General features: G+C 43.9%; 1 protein-coding gene across 2 annotated transcripts; it reads left to right on the forward strand.

Annotated features, from left to right (window-relative positions):
- Nucleotides 1-2,811: 2,811 nt before the first annotated feature.
- LOC106585484 (beta-crystallin B3-like) lies at nucleotides 2,812-5,865 on the forward strand. 2 transcript variants are annotated; one of them, XM_014171738.2, is made up of 6 exons: nucleotides 2,812-3,029; nucleotides 3,734-3,834; nucleotides 4,067-4,185; nucleotides 4,387-4,519; nucleotides 5,106-5,248; nucleotides 5,457-5,865. In XM_014171738.2, exons 2-6 carry the CDS (start codon nucleotides 3,760-3,762, stop codon nucleotides 5,698-5,700), a joined length of 714 nt encoding a protein of 237 aa, XP_014027213.1. In that variant the 5' UTR covers nucleotides 2,812-3,029; nucleotides 3,734-3,759; the 3' UTR covers nucleotides 5,701-5,865. The 2 variants fall into 2 exon arrangements, with proteins under 2 accessions (XP_014027213.1, XP_014027214.1); XM_014171739.2 differs by having other exon boundaries at nucleotides 2,968-3,029; nucleotides 3,720-3,834.
- The last annotated feature ends 11,411 nt before the right edge of the window (nucleotides 5,866-17,276 follow it).

Consider the following 17,276-nt stretch of genomic DNA (forward strand, 5'->3'; position numbering starts at 1 on the left):
GGTAGAGTTGTGGAGGGAGGTTTAAGAGCGGTAGAGTTGTGTAGGGAGGTTTTAAGAGCGGTAGAGTTGTGGAGGGAGGTTTGAGGGGTAGAGTTGTGGAGGGAGGGTTTGAGCGGTAGAGTTGTGGAGGGAGGTTTGAAGGGGTGGAGTTGTGTAGGGAGGTTTAAGAGCGGTAGAGTTGTGTAGGGAGGTTTGAGGGGTAGAGTTGTGTAGGGAGGTTTGAGCGGTAGAGTTGTGGAGGGAGGTTTGAGGGGTAGAGTTGTGTAGGGAGGTTTAAGAGCTGTAGAGTTGTGTAGGGAGGTTTAAGAGCTGTAGAGTTGTGTAGGGAGGTTTGAGGGGTAGAGTTGTGTAGGGAGGTTTGAGGGGTAGAGTTGTGTAGGGAGGTTTAAGGGGTAGAGTTGTGGAGGGAGGATTTGAGGGGTAGAGTTGTGGAGGGAGGATTTGAGGGGTAGAGTTGTGGAGGGAGGTTTGAGGGGTAGAGTTGTGGAGGGAGGTTTAAGAGCGGTAGAGTTGTGTAGGGAGGTTTTAAGAGCGGTAGAGTTGTGGAGGGAGGTTTGAGGGGTAGAGTTGTGGAGGGAGGTTTGAGGGGTAGAGTTGTGTAGGGAGGTTTGAGGGGTAGAGTTGTGGAGGGAGGATTTGAGGGGTAGAGTTGTGGAGGGAGGATTTGAGGGGTAGAGTTGTGGAGGGAGGATTTGAGGGGTAGAGTTGTGGAGGGAGGTTTGAGGGGTAGAGTTGTGGAGGGAGGTTTGAGGGGTAGAGTTGTGGAGGGAGGTTTGAGGGGTAGAGTTGTGGAGGGAGGTTTAAGAGCGGTAGAGTTGTGTAGGGAGGTTTTAAGAGCGGTAGAGTTGTGGAGGGAGGTTTGAGGGGTAGAGTTGTGGAGGGAGGTTTGAGCGGTAGAGTTGTGGAGGGAGGTTTGAAGGGGTGGAGTTGTGTAGGGAGGTTTAAGAGCGGTAGAGTTGTGTAGGGAGGTTTGAGGGGTAGAGTTGTGTAGGGAGGTTTGAGCGGTAGAGTTGTGGAGGGAGGTTTGAGGGGTAGAGTTGTGTAGGGAGGTTTAAGAGCTGTAGAGTTGTGTAGGGAGGTTTAAGAGCTGTAGAGTTGTGTAGGGAGGTTTGAGGGGTAGAGTTGTGGAGGGAGGTTTGAGGGGTAGAGTTGTGTAGGGAGGTTTAAGGGGTAGAGTTGTGTAGGGAGGTTTGAGGGGTAGAGTTGTGTAGGGAGGTTTGAGGGGTAGAGTTGTGTAGGGAGGTTTGAGGGGTAGAGTTGTGGAGGGAGGATTTGAGGGGTAGAGTTGTGGAGGGAGGATTTGAGGGGTAGAGTTGTGGAGGAAGGACTTGAGGGGTAGAGTTGTGGAGGGAGGTTTGAGGGGTAGAGTTGTGGAGGGAGGTTTGAGGGGTAGAGTTGTGGAGGGAGGTTTGAGCGGTAGAGTTGTGTAGGGAGGTTTTAAGAGCGGTAGAGTTGTGGAGGGAGGTTTGAGGGGTAGAGTTGTGGAGGGAGGTTTGAGCGGTAGAGTTGTGGAGGGAGGTTTGAAGGGGTGGAGTTGTGTAGGGAGGTTTAAGAGCGGTAGAGTTGTGTAGGGAGGTTTGAGGGGTAGAGTTGTGGAGGGAGGTTTAAGAGCGGTAGAGTTGTGTAGGGAGGTTTTAAGAGCGGTAGAGTTGTGGAGGGAGGTTTGAGGGGTAGAGTTGTGGAGGGAGGTTTGAGCGGTAGAGTTGTGGAGGGAGGTTTGAAGGGGTGGAGTTGTGTAGGGAGGTTTAAGAGCGGTAGAGTTGTGTAGGGAGGTTTGAGGGGTAGAGTTGTGTAGGGAGGTTTGAGCGGTAGAGTTGTGGAGGGAGGTTTGAGGGGTAGAGTTGTGTAGGGAGGTTTAAGAGCTGTAGAGTTGTGTAGGGAGGTTTAAGAGCTGTAGAGTTGTGTAGGGAGGTTTGAGGGGTAGAGTTGTGGAGGGAGGTTTGAGGGGTAGAGTTGTGTAGGGAGGTTTAAGGGGTAGAGTTGTGTAGGGAGGTTTGAGGGGTAGAGTTGTGTAGGGAGGTTTGAGGGGTAGAGTTGTGTAGGGAGGTTTGAGGGGTAGAGTTGTGGAGGGAGGATTTGAGGGGTAGAGTTGTGGAGGGAGGATTTGAGGGGTAGAGTTGTGGAGGGAGGATTTGAGGGGTAGAGTTGTGGAGGGAGGTTTGAGGGGTAGAGTTGTGGAGGGAGGTTTGAGGGGTAGAGTTGTGGAGGGAGGTTTAAGAGCGGTAGAGTTGTGTAGGGAGGTTTTAAGAGCGGTAGAGTTGTGGAGGGAGGTTTGAGGGGTAGAGTTGTGGAGGGAGGTTTGAGCGGTAGAGTTGTGGAGGGAGGTTTGAAGGGGTGGAGTTGTGTAGGGAGGTTTAAGAGCGGTAGAGTTGTGTAGGGAGGTTTGAGGGGTAGAGTTGTGTAGGGAGGTTTGAGCGGTAGAGTTGTGGAGGGAGGTTTGAGGGGTAGAGTTGTGTAGGGAGGTTTAAGAGCGGTAGAGTTGTGTAGGGAGGTTTAAGAGCGGTAGAGTTGTGTAGGGAGGTTTGAGGGGTAGAGTTGTGTAGGGAGGTTTGAGGGGTAGAGTTGTGTAGGGAGGTTTAAGAGCGGTAGAGTTGTGTAGGGATGTTTAAGAGCGGTAGAGTTGTGTAGGGAGGTTTGAGGGGTAGAGTTGTGTAGGGAGGTTTGAGGGGTAGAGTTGTGTAGACTGCTGGGTGTGGTTAGTGTGTGTGTGTGTGAGAGCGTGTCTACCAGTTTGTGCTGAGTGGGGCTGTTTGCTGAATCCTCTTGGCTCCCTCTCCTTGTACCCACACATACCACGCACTGGCAGCCAGGCGGACGGGCAGGGTAGCGTGTGCCAACACAGCTGCATATTGAGAGGTAGCGTTATGGACACAATGTCAGCGACAGACTTGCTGTATCAACAGCTCCCCCTTTTCTGCTGTTGTGGCCAGAAATAAACCATAAATACCCCCCCTGCCCTCCAACGGCTCAACCCCAAACACCAAGTGGCACAGAGAGAGAGGCTAGCAATACACAGCAGGCATATCCAGGTAAAAACAGCTTGGTTCTGCACAGCAGGATTAACAAGGTTTTAATTGAACTTTAAAACTGATTTTACATGAAAAGTAAAGGAGACCCCACAGTTGTGATTGTTGACGGATGGAGAAGGAGAGGTTGGATGGGGTGGGGGGATAGGAATGATTGTGTAGTATTTTTAGAGTTGGTAAAGATATAATTTGGTATGCTTAAATGTTTGCAGTAAAATATATGATTGAGCAAGTGAGGAGTTTGCAGAATAGAGTATTATGGAATGTGTGTTGTTTGTAGTGATCGGTTTGATTGAGTCGGGGGTGCAGAACTGGTTATGATACAGACTGAGGCTTGCAGAGTTGGACATGATAGACAGTGAAAGATGGAATCACTGATTTGAAAGGTTGCACTGCAGTGTTTGAGAATAACATGCTCATAGGGGGATGACTCTGGGCCGTAGTTATAGCCTACAGTCAGGAAAAACTCCTGGCCCCAGGGTTTTTCCCTGGAGATAGAAAAGTGTAGATTACAGCCCCTCAGGTCCTTATTCGTCTGCACCAATGTGCTCTTCTGCTCTCTGAAGTGGATGCAAATCTTGACTGATTCAAAGGAGTAAAAGGATCCATTGATACTGAGAGGACTGATGGTCATCATTGTGAAATGAATGTCATCATGGTGTCTGTGTTTCTCTTTTCGCTGTCTCTCTCCTGATTGTGCTCCTGAGAGAGGAGTAACCAGTGGAGCAGGAGGATGTCGGAGCAGCAGAGTGCCCCGGAGCAGCTGGCTGCAGGGAAGAGCCAGGGTGGAGCAGGAGCAACTTACAAGGTACTGTACCCTCCCTCTCCCCATCTGTTATCTGTCTATTTCTCTCTTGTGATGTTTCTCTTCATTTATTTTTCTCTCCTTCGCCCACTTCTCTATTTTCCCACTTCTCTATAAACCCTCTTCCTTAGTCCCCCATATATTTCCTCTCTTTATACTGTAAGCTTGACTTTCTCAATATTAGTATCTTTCCTCCTCTTTCCCCTCTCTGTCTCTCCTCCTCTCTCTGATCCAGGTGGTGCTGTTTGAGCTTGAGAATTTCCAGGGCCGCAAGGCTGAGTTTTCTACCGAGTGTAAAGACGTTTCAGAGAAGGGCCTGGAGAAGGTGGGCTCTGTGCTGGTTGAGTCTGGCCCGTGAGTACTGGTGCATTGGTGTCATTCACAGACACACACTTTCTTACACATACAGAATATGTATTTTCAGGTTCAGGTTAAGTGTTTTTTATTTTTATTATTATACTGTATATCTGTTACCACATTTGGCCAAATACAACGTCATACATGCTGAGGAGAGATATTCTAACTCAGCCTCGTCCTTGTCCTCTCTCCTGTCAGATGGGTGGGGTATGACCGCCAGGGGTTTGCAGGTGAGCAGTTTGTTCTGGAGAAAGGCGAGTATCCACGCTGGGACACCTGGACCAACAGCCAGTACAGCTACTCCTTCTGGTCCATGCGGCCTCTCAACGTGGTGGGTAGCACTCAAACAATGTCTAAACATACCCCGTGTAGCACAGTTGGTAGAGCATGGTGCTTGCAATGCCAAGGTTGTGGGTTCGATTCCCACAGGGGTACCGATATGTGGATAAGAGCGTCAGCTAAATGACAGAAATGTAAACATGCTCAACATACTCACTGACCATGTTAACACGTTTACCATCTCACCACCCTGCATTCCCTACCTATCTCTATCGACATTCTCTGAGCCACATTCTATCTGCAATATTAAAGCTGATCTACACCTTATAAATAAATAATATAATAATAAAAATTATACTAAAAAACAAATATTCTCTGAGCATCTCAGTACTCCCATTTATCTCAACACTCGCAGATTATCTCAACACTTTAACCATTGCAGAACTCCATGTTCATCTCAACAGTAATTTGTCACCTCAGCAGACGGCTCTCATTGGCTATCTGAATGCTCACTGATTACCTGAAGCCTCTCTCTATCTCAGCACTCACAGTCTATCTCAACAATCAGCTCTCAGTAAACATCTTAACACTAAGAGAGTCTGTTTGTGTGTGTGCATATTTCCATTTCTCCTCTTTAGGATAGTGCCGAACACAAGCTCCATCTGTTTGAGAGCCCAGGCTTCACTGGTAGAAAGATGGAGATTGTTGATGATGATGTTCCCAGTTTGTGGGGACATGGTTTCCAAGATCGCGTAGCGAGTGTCAAGGCCCTCAACGGAACGTAAGAGCTCCCTTTCACCCTCTCTCATTTTCTTCCTTTTTAACTTGCTCTCTCTCTCTCCGTCCTTTTTCTGTTTCTCTCATGTCTCACTTCATCTCTCGTCTTTCTCCTGAAAACCTTTAAAAGATGGTCAATTATGCTAACTGTCATATTCTGACTTCTATTTTGGTCCTGTCTCATGGACTCCTTCTCTGTTCCTTTGTTGCAGATGGGTGGGCTACATGTACCCCGGCTACAGGGGGTGCCAGTATGTGTTTGAGTGTGGAGACTTCAAGCACTGGAACGACTGGGATGCCCCTGCACCTCAGATCCAGTCTGTCCGACGTGTGCGAGACATGCAGTGGCACAAGAGAGGGTGTTTCACCGTCCCTGTTCCTGCCCCTGCTCCAGCTCCTGCCCCTGCCCCTGCCCCAGCACCCCCTGCACCCCCTGCCGCCTCCGGGGCCAGCTGAAGAGGATTCTAAACAACTTACCCCCCAGAGCCTCTTCCATGAGCCTCTTTCTACCATCAGTGCTTGCCCTCTGCCTGACCCTAACCATGGCAAATGCTGCTCCTGCTTAGTGAGGAGAAGTGCTATATATGTTTCAGTGGCAAATAAAGTTTGTTTGACCAGAAATGTATTGTGTTTGTTGGTGCTGTTTCTATTGTTGAAATCCTTGGGCTTGTCAGGTGTAGGGTTTCAACATTCTGGTAACTTTATAAAAATGTCCAGTTTTTCAAGAAACGCTGGTTGGAGGATTCTGGATTTCCTGCTTGTTTCCTCCTCATTCTGAGAATCCTGGGAATTTGGGGGAAATGACTGGAATTTTGCTAACCTAGTCAGCTGTGGAGTTGGTTGAGTCAACAATAACAATGTTACTGTAGATTATTGTTGCCAAATTACACAGACAGTCATAGAACATATTTAAATACAAATTCAACAGTAGGCTTAGTGACAAATCTGACTCATAGATTAGTTTTGACATAGATGCCTCTTCAAGTCTTATTTCTACATTAGTTTTCCACAGCTTTTGTTGAAGTCATAGAGGGATATACTTTTTAAGTCTTAAAAGTTGACAGGGGAATTCTGGCATGAACAACACATGGTATGTTAGAAGAAAGCTTTGTTCCACATCTCTCTGGACATGCTGATGTCACGTCATCTCATTTACATCTCATCTCCACATTTCCTCAGCTGGCCATCACTGTCTTGAAATAGTGTTGTGAAATGCTCTTGATAAAAAAAGATAAATAGCCTATGTCAACAATGAGAATACATTTAATTGAATCACACCAAGAATAATGTCTCAAGTTCCAATCTTTATTCAATGCACTTCAAAGATGGAAACAGGAGGGGTAAAAACGTGGAGGCTGGGAGTGTGCTAAAGTAATTGACAAAAGTTATTCTACTTCATATACTATTATTATCATCATAATATCATATTTTAATGGTTAAGAACCACAAATCCACTATCAATCAGACCATTTTTTTCAAAGTAAACTTTATTTAACTAGGCAAGTCAGTTAAGAACAAATTCTTATTTACAATGACAGCCTACCTGGGAACAGTGGGTTAACTGCCTTGTTCAGAGGCAGAATGACAGATTTTTACCTAGTCAGCTCAGGGATTCGATCAAGCAACCTCTTGGTTACTGGTTCACCGCTCTAACCACTAGGCTCCCTGCTGCCCCAAGGGTCCTAACAAGGGTCCTATCATGGTCAAACACTTATCAGGGAGAGATATATGCTGATAGAGGGGAGACCAGCCCCTCAGTGCCTTAGTTGGGTCAGTCTTCTCATTCTCTGAAGCTTAGTCAGGTGAAGCCTGCATCGATGTGCTCTTCTGCTCTCTGAGATTTGACTGATGCAGTGGGGAAAAAAATAAACATTTATTGTGAGAGTATTGATGGCCATCATGGTGAAATGTTTAGGTTCAATTAAATCTCATAATAGTTATGTCTGTATGAAATGTGTTATGATAGAGTAGGGCCAGGATTAATTCAGATTATTCCGTGGTAAACGACAATCGCATATATTTTCATTGCTTTTGTGTGTTGGATGTGTAACTGCATTGGAGCTGCCAAATTGGTGGGTGGGTGCTCTTGTTCTCATTCACGAAACTACACCCTTCCCAGAACGAGATAGTGTTTTCTATAAATATTATCCAGTATGCTCTCAGCATTTTTACTAATGCGATTTCTATGCTTTCAATGGCAATGTCTGCAAAGGTATAACGCCGGGAGCCGCTTGTGGATTTGACAGCTCCAACGCAGTTATACCTCTGTCACCGCCTAAACCAAAGCAATGATAAACTATGCTATTTTTGGTTACCACTGGTGAACACTGATCTGATTGAATCCTGGGCCTAGATTAGGCCTACACACAACAACAATAATACTGTGGGCCTTTGCTAACTGTATACAGTATACAGTGCATCTGATAGTCACTCTGACAGAGCTCCAGAGGTTCTCTGTGGAAATGGGAGAACCTTTCAGAAGGACAACCATCTCTGCAGCACTCCACCAATCAGGCCTTTATGGTAGAGCGGCCAGATGGAAGCCACTCCTCAGTAAAAGGCACATGACAGCCTGCTTGGAGTTTTCCAAAAGGCACCTAAAGGACTCTCAGTACATGAGAAACAAGATTCTCTGCTCTGATAAAACCAAAATTTAACTCTTTGGCCTGAATGCCAAGCGTTAGGTCTGGAGGAAACCTGGCACCATCCCTACAGTGAAGCATGGTGGTGGCAGCATCATGCTGTGGGGATGATTTTCATCGGCAGGGACTGGGTGACTAGTCAGGATCGAGGGAAATATGAACGGAGCAAAGTATAGAGAGATCCTTGATGAAACCTGCTCCAGAGCACTCAGGACCTCAGACTGGGGCGAACGTTCACCTTCCAACAGGACAAAGACCTTAAGCACACAGCCAATACAACACAGTAGTGGCTTCGGGACAAGTCTCTGAATGTCCTTGAGTGGCCCAGCCAGGACTTGAACCCGATCAAACATCTCTGCAGAGACCTGAAAATAGCTGTGCAGCAACGCTCCCCATCCAACCTGACAGAGCTTGAGAGAATCTGCAGAGAAGAATGGGAGAAACTCCCCAAATACAGGTGTGCAAAGCTTGTATAGTCATGCCCAAGAAGACTCAAGGCTGTAATAACTGTGAATCTGTTATTGCTTTGTCATTATGAGGTATTGTTTGTAGATTGGTGAGGGAAAAAAACTATTTCATCCGTTTTTGAATTAAGCTGTAACGTAACAAAATGTTGAAAAATCAAGGGGTCTGAATAGTTTCCGAATGCACTATACTTTGGTAACCGATACATGTAACCGATACACTGTAATACCTCCACTGTATTCACATCCTACCATAACCTTGTCTGTACATTATGCCTTGAATCTATTCTACCACGCCCAGAAATCTGCTCCCTTTACTCTCTGTTCCAAACACACTAAACGACCAGTTATTTTACCCTTTAGCCATACCCTTATCCTACTCCTCCTCTGTTCCTCTGGTGATGTAGAGGTTAACCCAGGCCCTGCAGCCCCTAGCTCCACTCCCATTCCCCGGGCGCTTTCATTTGTTGACTTCTGTAACCGTAAAAGCCTTGGTTTCATGCATGTTAACATTAGAAGCCTCCTCCCTAAGTTTGTTTTATTCACTGCTTTAGCACACTCCGCCAACCCGGATGTCCTAGCCGTGTCTGAATCCTGGCTTAGGAGGGCCACCAAAAATCCTGAAATTTCCATCCCTAACTATAACATTTTCCGACAAGATAGAACTGCCATATGGGGCGGAGTTGCAATCTACTGCAGAGACAGCCTACAGAGTTCTGTCATGCTATCCAGGTCTGTGCCCAAACAAGTCGAGCTTCTACTTTTAAAAATCCACCTTTCCAGAAATAAGTCTCTCACCATTGCCGCTTGTTATAAACCCCCTTTAGCCCCCAGCTGAGCCCTGGACACCATATGTGAATTGATTGCCCCCCATCTATCTTCAGAGTTCGTACTGTTAGGTGACCTAAACTGGGACATACTTAACACCCCGGCCGTCCTACAATCTAAGCTAGATGCCCTCAATCTCACACCAATTATCAAGGATCCTATCAGGTACAACCCTAAATCCGTAACCATGGGCACCCTCTTAGATATCATCCTGACCAACTTTCCCTCTAAATACACCTCTGCTGTCTTCAACCAGGATCTCAGCAATCACTGCCTCATTGCCTGCATGCGTAATGGGTCTGGGGGTCAAACGAACACCCCTCATCACTGTCAAACGCTCCCTAAAACACTTCAGCGAGCAGGCCTTTCTAATCGATCTGGCCGGGTATCCTGGAAGGATATTGACCTCATCCCGTCAGTAGAGGATGCCTGGTTGCTCTTTAAAAGTGTTTTCCTCACCATCTTAAATAATCATGCCCGTTTAAAAAATATAGAACTAAGAACAGATATAGCCCTTGGTTCACCCCAGACTGCCCTTGACCAGCACAAAAACAACCTGTGGCATTCTGCATTAGCATCGAATAGCCCCCATGATATGCAACTTTTCAGGGAAGTCAGGAACCAATATACTCAGTCAGTTAGGAAAGCTAAAGCTAACTTTTTCAAACAGAAATTTGCATCCTGTAGCATTAATTCCCCCCTCCCGCTTCTCCTTCACCCAAATCCAGATAGCTGATGTTCTGAAAGAGCTGCAAAATCTGAATCCCTACAAATCAGCTGGGCTAGACAATCTGGACCCTCTCTTTCTAAAATTATCAGCCGAAATTGTTGCAATCCCTATTCAACCTCTTTTTCGTATCGTCTGAGATCCCCAAAGATTGGAAAGATGCCGTGGTCATCCCCCTTCTTCAAACGGGGAGAAACTCTTAACCCAAACTGTTATAGACCTATATCCATCCTGCCCTGCCTTTCTAAAATCTTTGAAAGACAAGTTAACAAACAGATCACCGACCATTTCGAATCCCACCGTACCTTCTCCGCTATGCAATCCGGTTTCCAAGGTCCTAAACGATATCATAACCGCCATCGATAAAAGACAGTACTGTGCAGCCGTCTTCATCGACCTGGCCAAGGCTTTCGACTCTGTCAATCACCGCATTCTTTTCGGGAGACTCAATAGCCTTGGCTTCTCAAATGACTGCCTCGCCTGGTTCACCAACTACTTCTCAGATAGAGTTCAGTGTGTCAAATCGGAGGGCCTGTTGTCCGGACCTCTTGCAGTCTCTATGGGGGTGCCACAGGGTTCAATTCTCGGGCCGACTCTTTTCTCTGTATATATCAATGATGTCACTCTTGTTGCTGGTGATTCTCTGATCCACCTCTACGCGGACGACACCATTCTGTATACATCTGGCCCTTCTTTGGACACTGTGCTAACAAACCTCTAAACGAGCTTCAATGCCGTACAACACTCCTTCCGAGGCCTCCAACTGCTTTTAAATGCAAGTAAAACTAAGTGCATGCTCTTCAACTGATTGCTGCCCGCACCCTCCTGCCCGACTAGCATCACTACTCTGGACGGTTCTAACTTAGAATATGTGGACAACTACAAATACCTAGGTGTCTGGTTAGACTGTAAACTCTCCTTCCAGACTCACATTAAGCATCTCCAATCCAAAATTAAATCTAGAATCAGCTTCCTATTTCGCAACAAAGCATCCTTCACTCATGCTGCCAAACATACCCTCATAAAACTGACTATCCTACCGATCCTTGACTTCGGTGATGTCATTTACAAAATAGCCTCCAACACTCTACTCAGCAATTTGGATGCAGTCTATCACAGTACTATCCATTTCGTCATCAAAGTCCCATATACTACCCACCACTGCGACCTGTATGCTCTCGTTGGCTGGCCCTCGCTTCATATTCGTTGCCAAACCCACTGGCTCCAGGTCATCTATAACTCTTTGCTAGGTAAAGCCCTGCCTTATCTCAGCTCACTGTTCACCATAGCAGCACCCCCTCGTAGCACGCGCTCCAGCAGGTATATTTCACTGGTCACCCCCAAAGCCAACAATTCCTTTGGCCGCCTTTCCTTCCAGTTCTCTGCTGCCAGTGACTGGAATGAATTTCAAAAATCACTGAAGCTGGAGTCTTATATCTCCCTCTCTAACTTTAAGCATCAGCTGTCAGAGCAGCTTACCGATCACTGTACCTGTACACAGCCAATCTGTAAATAGCACACCCAACTACCTCATCCCCATATTGTTACTTATCCTCTTGCTCTTTTGCACCTCAGTATCTCCACTTGCACATCATCATCTGCACATCTATCACTCCAGTGTTAATGCTAAATTGTAATTATTTCGCCTCCATGGCCTATTTATTGCCTTACCTCCCAGCTCGTCTCCATTTGCACACACTGTACATAGATTTAACTATTGTGTTATTGACTGTACGTTTTTTTTATGTGTAACTCTGTGTTCTTGTTTTTGTCGCACTGCTTTGCTTTATCTTGGCCAGGTTGCAGTTGTAAATGAGAACTTGTTCTCAACTAGCCTACCTGGTTAAATAAAGGTGAAATAAAAAAATATCTATAAAAAAAGTATTTGGTAGCATTGTCTTTAAATTGTTTAACTTGGGTCAAACATTTCAGGTAGCCTTCCACAGGCTTCCCAAGAAAAGTTAGGTGAATTTTGGCCCGTTCCTCCTGACAGAGCTGGTGTAATTGAATCATGTTTTTAGGCCTTCTTGCTCGCACAGGCTTTTTCAGTTCTGCCCACAAATGTTCTATAGTATTGAGGTCAGGGCTTTGTGATGGCCACTACAATACCTTGACTTTGTTTACATTTACATTACATTTTAGTCATTTAGCAGATGCTCTTATCCAGAGCGACTTACAGTAATGAATGCATACATTTCATACATTTTTTTCCCGTACTGGTCCCCCGTGGGAATCGAACCCACAACCCTGGCGTTGCAAACACCATGCTCTACCAACTGAGCCATTTGCCACAACTTTGGAAGTATGCTTGAGGTCATTGTCCATTTGGAAGACCCATTTGAGACCAAGCTTTAACTTCCTGACTGATGTCTTGAGATGTTGCTTCAATATATCCACATACTTTTCCTGCCTCATGATGCCATCTATTTTGTGAAGTGCACCGGTCCCTCCTGCAGCAAAGTACCCCCACAACATGATGCTGCCACCCTCGTGCTTCACGGTTGGGATGGTGTTCTTCCTCCAAACATAACGATGGTCATTATGGCCAAACAGTTCTATTTTTGTTTCATCAGACCAGAGGACATATCTACAAAAAGTATTATCTTTGTCCCCATGTGCAGTTGCAAACCGTAGTCTTGTTTTTTTATGGCGGTTTTGGAGCAGTGGCTTCTTGCTGAGCGGCCTTTCAGGTTATGTCGATATAGGACTCATTTTACTGTGGATATAGATACTTTTGTACCTGTTTCCTCCAGCATCTTCACAAGGTCCTTTACTGTTATTCTGGGATTGATTTGCACCTTTCGCACCAAAGCACGTTAATCTCTAGGAGACAGAACGCGTCTCCTTCCTGAGCGGTATGACAGCTGCGTGGCCCCATTGTGTTTATACTTGCGAACTATTGTTTGTACAGATGAACGTGGTACCTTCAGGCGTTTCGAAATTGCTCCCAAGGATGAACCAGACTTGTGGAGGTCTACAATTTTTTTTCTGAGGTCTTGGATGATTTCTTTTCATTTTCCCATGATGTCAAGCAAAGAGGCACTGAGTTTGAAGGTAGGCTTTGAAATACATCCACAGGTACACTTCTTACTGACTCAAATGATGTCAATTAGCCTATCAGAAGCTTCTAAAGCCATGACATCATTTACAGGAATTTTCCAAGCTGTTTAAAGACACAGTCAACTTAGTGTATGTAAACTTCTGACTCACTGGAATTGTGATACTGTGAATTATAAATGAAATAATATGTCTGTAAACAATTGTTGGAAACATTACTTGTGTCATTGTAACGGTTGTCGTCGGATTTAGACCAAAACGCAGCGGGGAAATGTGCACTCATCTTCTTTATTATAAACGGACAAGAAGGAGAACCAAAACAAACACGTACACAAAGATAACACAACGACTAACCACAGGCTGGTAATGCACAAGGCTATACACAAAACAATCTCCCACAAAGTACTCAACAAACACATACCTATATATAGGACTCTCAACCAGATGCAACTAGAAAACACCTGCCTCCAATTGAGAGTCCAACCCCAATTAACCTAACATAGAACAGTGCCCAAAAACCCCCGGAATACATAAATCAAATACCCTACTAAACAAACCACCACCCCGAACCACATAAAACAAATACCCTCTGCCATGTCCTGACCAAACTACAATAACAAATAACCCCTATTACTGGTCAGGACGTGACAGTCATGCACAAAGTAGATGTCCTAACCGACTTGACAAAACTATAGTTTGTTAAAAATAAATTTGTGTAGTGGTTGAAAAATTAGTTTTAATGACTCCAACCTAAGTGTATGTAAACTTCCGACTTCAACTGTACATACAAACTACACCCCAAAGAATGTGGGTGACAGTTGTCATGCAAAAGTTGTCATTTCAAAAAAATGCAACTTGATATGAGAATGTCGTTCACCTCCCAGCTAACTTTAGACCATGAGTACACACATCTGCTAGTGTATTGCAAGCTGGAAAGTACACTGAACAAAAATATAAACGCAACATGTAAAGTGTTGGTCCCATGTTTCGTGAGCTGAAATAAAAAATCACAGAAATGGTCCATACACACCAAAAGCTTATTTCTTTTTTGCAGAAATGTGTTTATATCCCTGTTAGTGATCATTTCTTCTTTACCAAGATAATGCATCCACCTGACAGGTGTGGCATATCACGAAGCTGATTAAATAGCATGATCGTTATATGGGGGTGAACTCATTCTGTAATAAAGCCTTTTTGTGGGGAAAAACATATTCTGATTGGCTGGGCCTGGCTCCCCAGTGGATGGGCCTTGCTGCCAAGTGGGTGGGCCTATGCCCTCCCAGTCCCATCCATGGCTGCACCCCTGCCCAGTTATGTGAAATCCATAGATTAGGGCCTAATGAATTTATTTCAATTGACTGAATTCCTTATATGAACTGTAACTCAGTAAAATCTTTGAAATTGTTGCATGTTGTGTTTATATTTTGTCCAGTATAGGTATTTTGTGCCAATTGGGGTATTATGAAAAGCTGTTTAATAAAAAACTAAAAACAGGATAACATATTAACAAGAATGCAGGCCTTTCCCATTACTAAGAAGAGTGAAAATATATGTTTAATTTTTTTCATCTATACATTTTATTAACGTAACCATTGCATAATAAATTCCTCACCTTTTCTGGCGGTGGTGGGTTCTTATTCCGCATCTGTCATTTAATTGGATCTGGGAGCATAGTAAAAGATAGGCTATATGTATTTCAAGTTTTGCAATAGGCCTATCATAGGCAGTGCAGTTTATAATACCGGTATACAGTCGAATTTAAGAGGTGAACAGTTGATCCTTTATATTGAAGTAGGTCTTAGGAAACTACTGTAAGTGCATTATGTTTAGTAGACTGACTTAGACAATGTTTCATAATTCGCGGGCAGTCCATCATATTTAGGTTGGGGGAAAGTCGACGCAAAACATTGTTGAATTCAAACGTTCTGCTGACAGGTTCACAACAATTTGCCATTATTTTCTCTCTCAGAAACGGACACAGTCCATTTCGAAATACAACATACATTGCTGCTAAAGCTTGAAACATTCTGCCAAAACAGTAAATAGACCGGTAGTTTATGTAACATATTTTACCGTAGGCCTATGGGTAGGCTACTATATTGGTGAGCGACAGGAGCGAGACATCATTGCCTATTTCATCTCAGGGTCTATATACCAAAGCAGGACATACAAACCCAATAATCTAAAAATAAACGAAATACTGAACAATAATTCGCTTGTTCACGCACGCAGAGTTGTATGATATGTATGGCCTATGCCAAATGTATAAATCTCAATATTTTTGTACATGTGCAAACTTTTCAGAAATGGTGCATGCAGAAATTTTGTATGAGATTATAATTCCACTTGAAAAACGCCCATCATTCACCTTTTATGGTGACAATGACGCCCTTATTTTATGTTTTCTTTGAAAGTATTGGAATTAGGCCAATACAGTTGGTCTATCTAAAGGACATAGCAATGGGGTACTTGGCCAAATGTTTTCAGAGATGTTGGCAGAATTTTTCATGGAAGATTCTTTGTCCATAAAATGAAGTGGGCAGAGAACAAACCCCTCTTCACATTATTTAAGATAGAATTGAAATATTATTTTGAAATTATGTAACAACAAAAATCAATACGCACCATAAAACGTTTAGACAAATTAGCAATTTATCTCGATATGTAATACCCCTTGTCTGTTAGGTTTAGGTTCCTTTCTTTGTATTTTTTTGTTTTTGTATTTGTTTTGTTCATAATAATAAATAAAAAAGTATAAAATCATTTTGGCAGAATGTTTCCTTTTGCAGTGACATTTGTTGAAGCATATCTGACGTTTCTGAAAGACAAAAACAATTGCAAATTTTTGTGGACCTGTAAGCAGATCGTTTGAATTCAATAATGTTTTGCATTTACCTAAATATAGGCTACTACACTGCCTGAGAATTCTGAAAAATGTCTACTCAGGAAAAAAATAAGTAAACTAGGCTACAGTAGGCCAATTTACAGTGGTAACCTACACACTTCACTGCAAAATATCAACCATCTGTTAAGCTGATAAATTCTACTGTATGTTATAAACCGTGTTCCTTTTTGGAAATAGATGCCAATTTCTAATTATTTTAGAGTGTAAAGATCAAACAAATACATTTTTTGCTCTTCTCACTAATGACACATTATTACATCTTGTTATTATATTTAGCTACCTGTTTTGTTATGAATAAGAGTGTCATCATATTTTCCTGCACAAGGTTAGTCTACTTTTGCCTTCTTGCCATGCACATTTTATTCTAGGTTGAAGATTGAAATGGGGCAAGTAGGTGGTCAATGTCATGGGATCTCCATCTTGGATTCAGCCCATACAGCCAAGGGTTGTGTAAATAGCTTTAAGCGCCAATGTACTTTTCCAATTTAATAAACTACATTTCAACCACATATCTCATTGTGCTCTATTCATTTCCCCATTCCAACACAACCACAAAAATCCTAACCCTAAGCCACCTTTATCCAGTGCAATGCAATGCATTTGATTCTATTCACAGCACATGTTCTTCTATCTGTGCACTAGGCCTATCTCTAATTCCTCCAACCACGGGCCTACCCCTGCTCCATCTAACTACTGTGCCACGTTCATCACCTCTAACTCCAACCAACTATAATTACTCCATCCAACTATATTTACTTCTACCAATTTACAGAATGATCTACATTCAACAAGTGAAATGTACTCCAGTTACTGCATTCAACGAGTGAAACACTAAGCTCTCTTGTTGACAGCTCACATCGGTGTGCAACTCTGCTCTTCTCCTGCCAGCAGCAGGAAGTTAGCTTGGCATGTCAACATTTTTGTCAGCTTAGTACAGATGACCTCTGGAGGTGTAAGCTTCCATATGTGGCAATGATAGGAAAACTGTTATATTATACCTTACATGCACTTACAATAAATGCTCTCCAATAGAAAGCATTGCCAATAACGACCCAATTGAATACTATGTTAACCATTATTCCTATGTAAGAGTAAACAGAAATATCCTAGATATTGTGAGTTAAATCATTCCCTTTCTATCAATTTGGCACTCTCCCTCTCTCTATCATCCTATCTCTCTCCCACTCTGGTGGTCCAGGCATACAGGCAGCTCTCATTGTAAGTGTGGGACTCTTGGCACAGGTTGTGCTGAATCATGTGGATATCGAACAATGACCGGCTGGATAAAATTGACAAGTAATGAAATAACTTTGAGGGGGAGTGAGAAGGGGGGCCAGGCAGAGCAGTGACCCCACAGTCCGGTCTGCTCAGCCTATTGCATGCTGATCTAGAGGGTGGCTTGGACACAG

The sequence above is a fragment of the Salmo salar genome, chromosome ssa24, assembly GCF_905237065.1.
Source record: "Salmo salar chromosome ssa24, Ssal_v3.1, whole genome shotgun sequence".
In the NCBI taxonomy this organism is placed as follows: Eukaryota; Metazoa; Chordata; class Actinopteri; order Salmoniformes; family Salmonidae; genus Salmo; species Salmo salar.

Coding starts and splice junctions, on each gene's coding strand:
- LOC106585484 (XM_014171738.2), top strand. CDS start 3,760: ATGTCGGAGCAGCAGAGTGCCCCGGAGCAGCTGGCTGCAGGGAAGAGC. Junction 4,186..4,386: donor GTGCTGGTTGAGTCTGGCCC/GTGAGTACTGGT, acceptor CTCTCCTGTCAG/ATGGGTGGGGTATGACCGCC. Junction 4,520..5,105: donor CCATGCGGCCTCTCAACGTG/GTGGGTAGCACT, acceptor TCTCCTCTTTAG/GATAGTGCCGAACACAAGCT.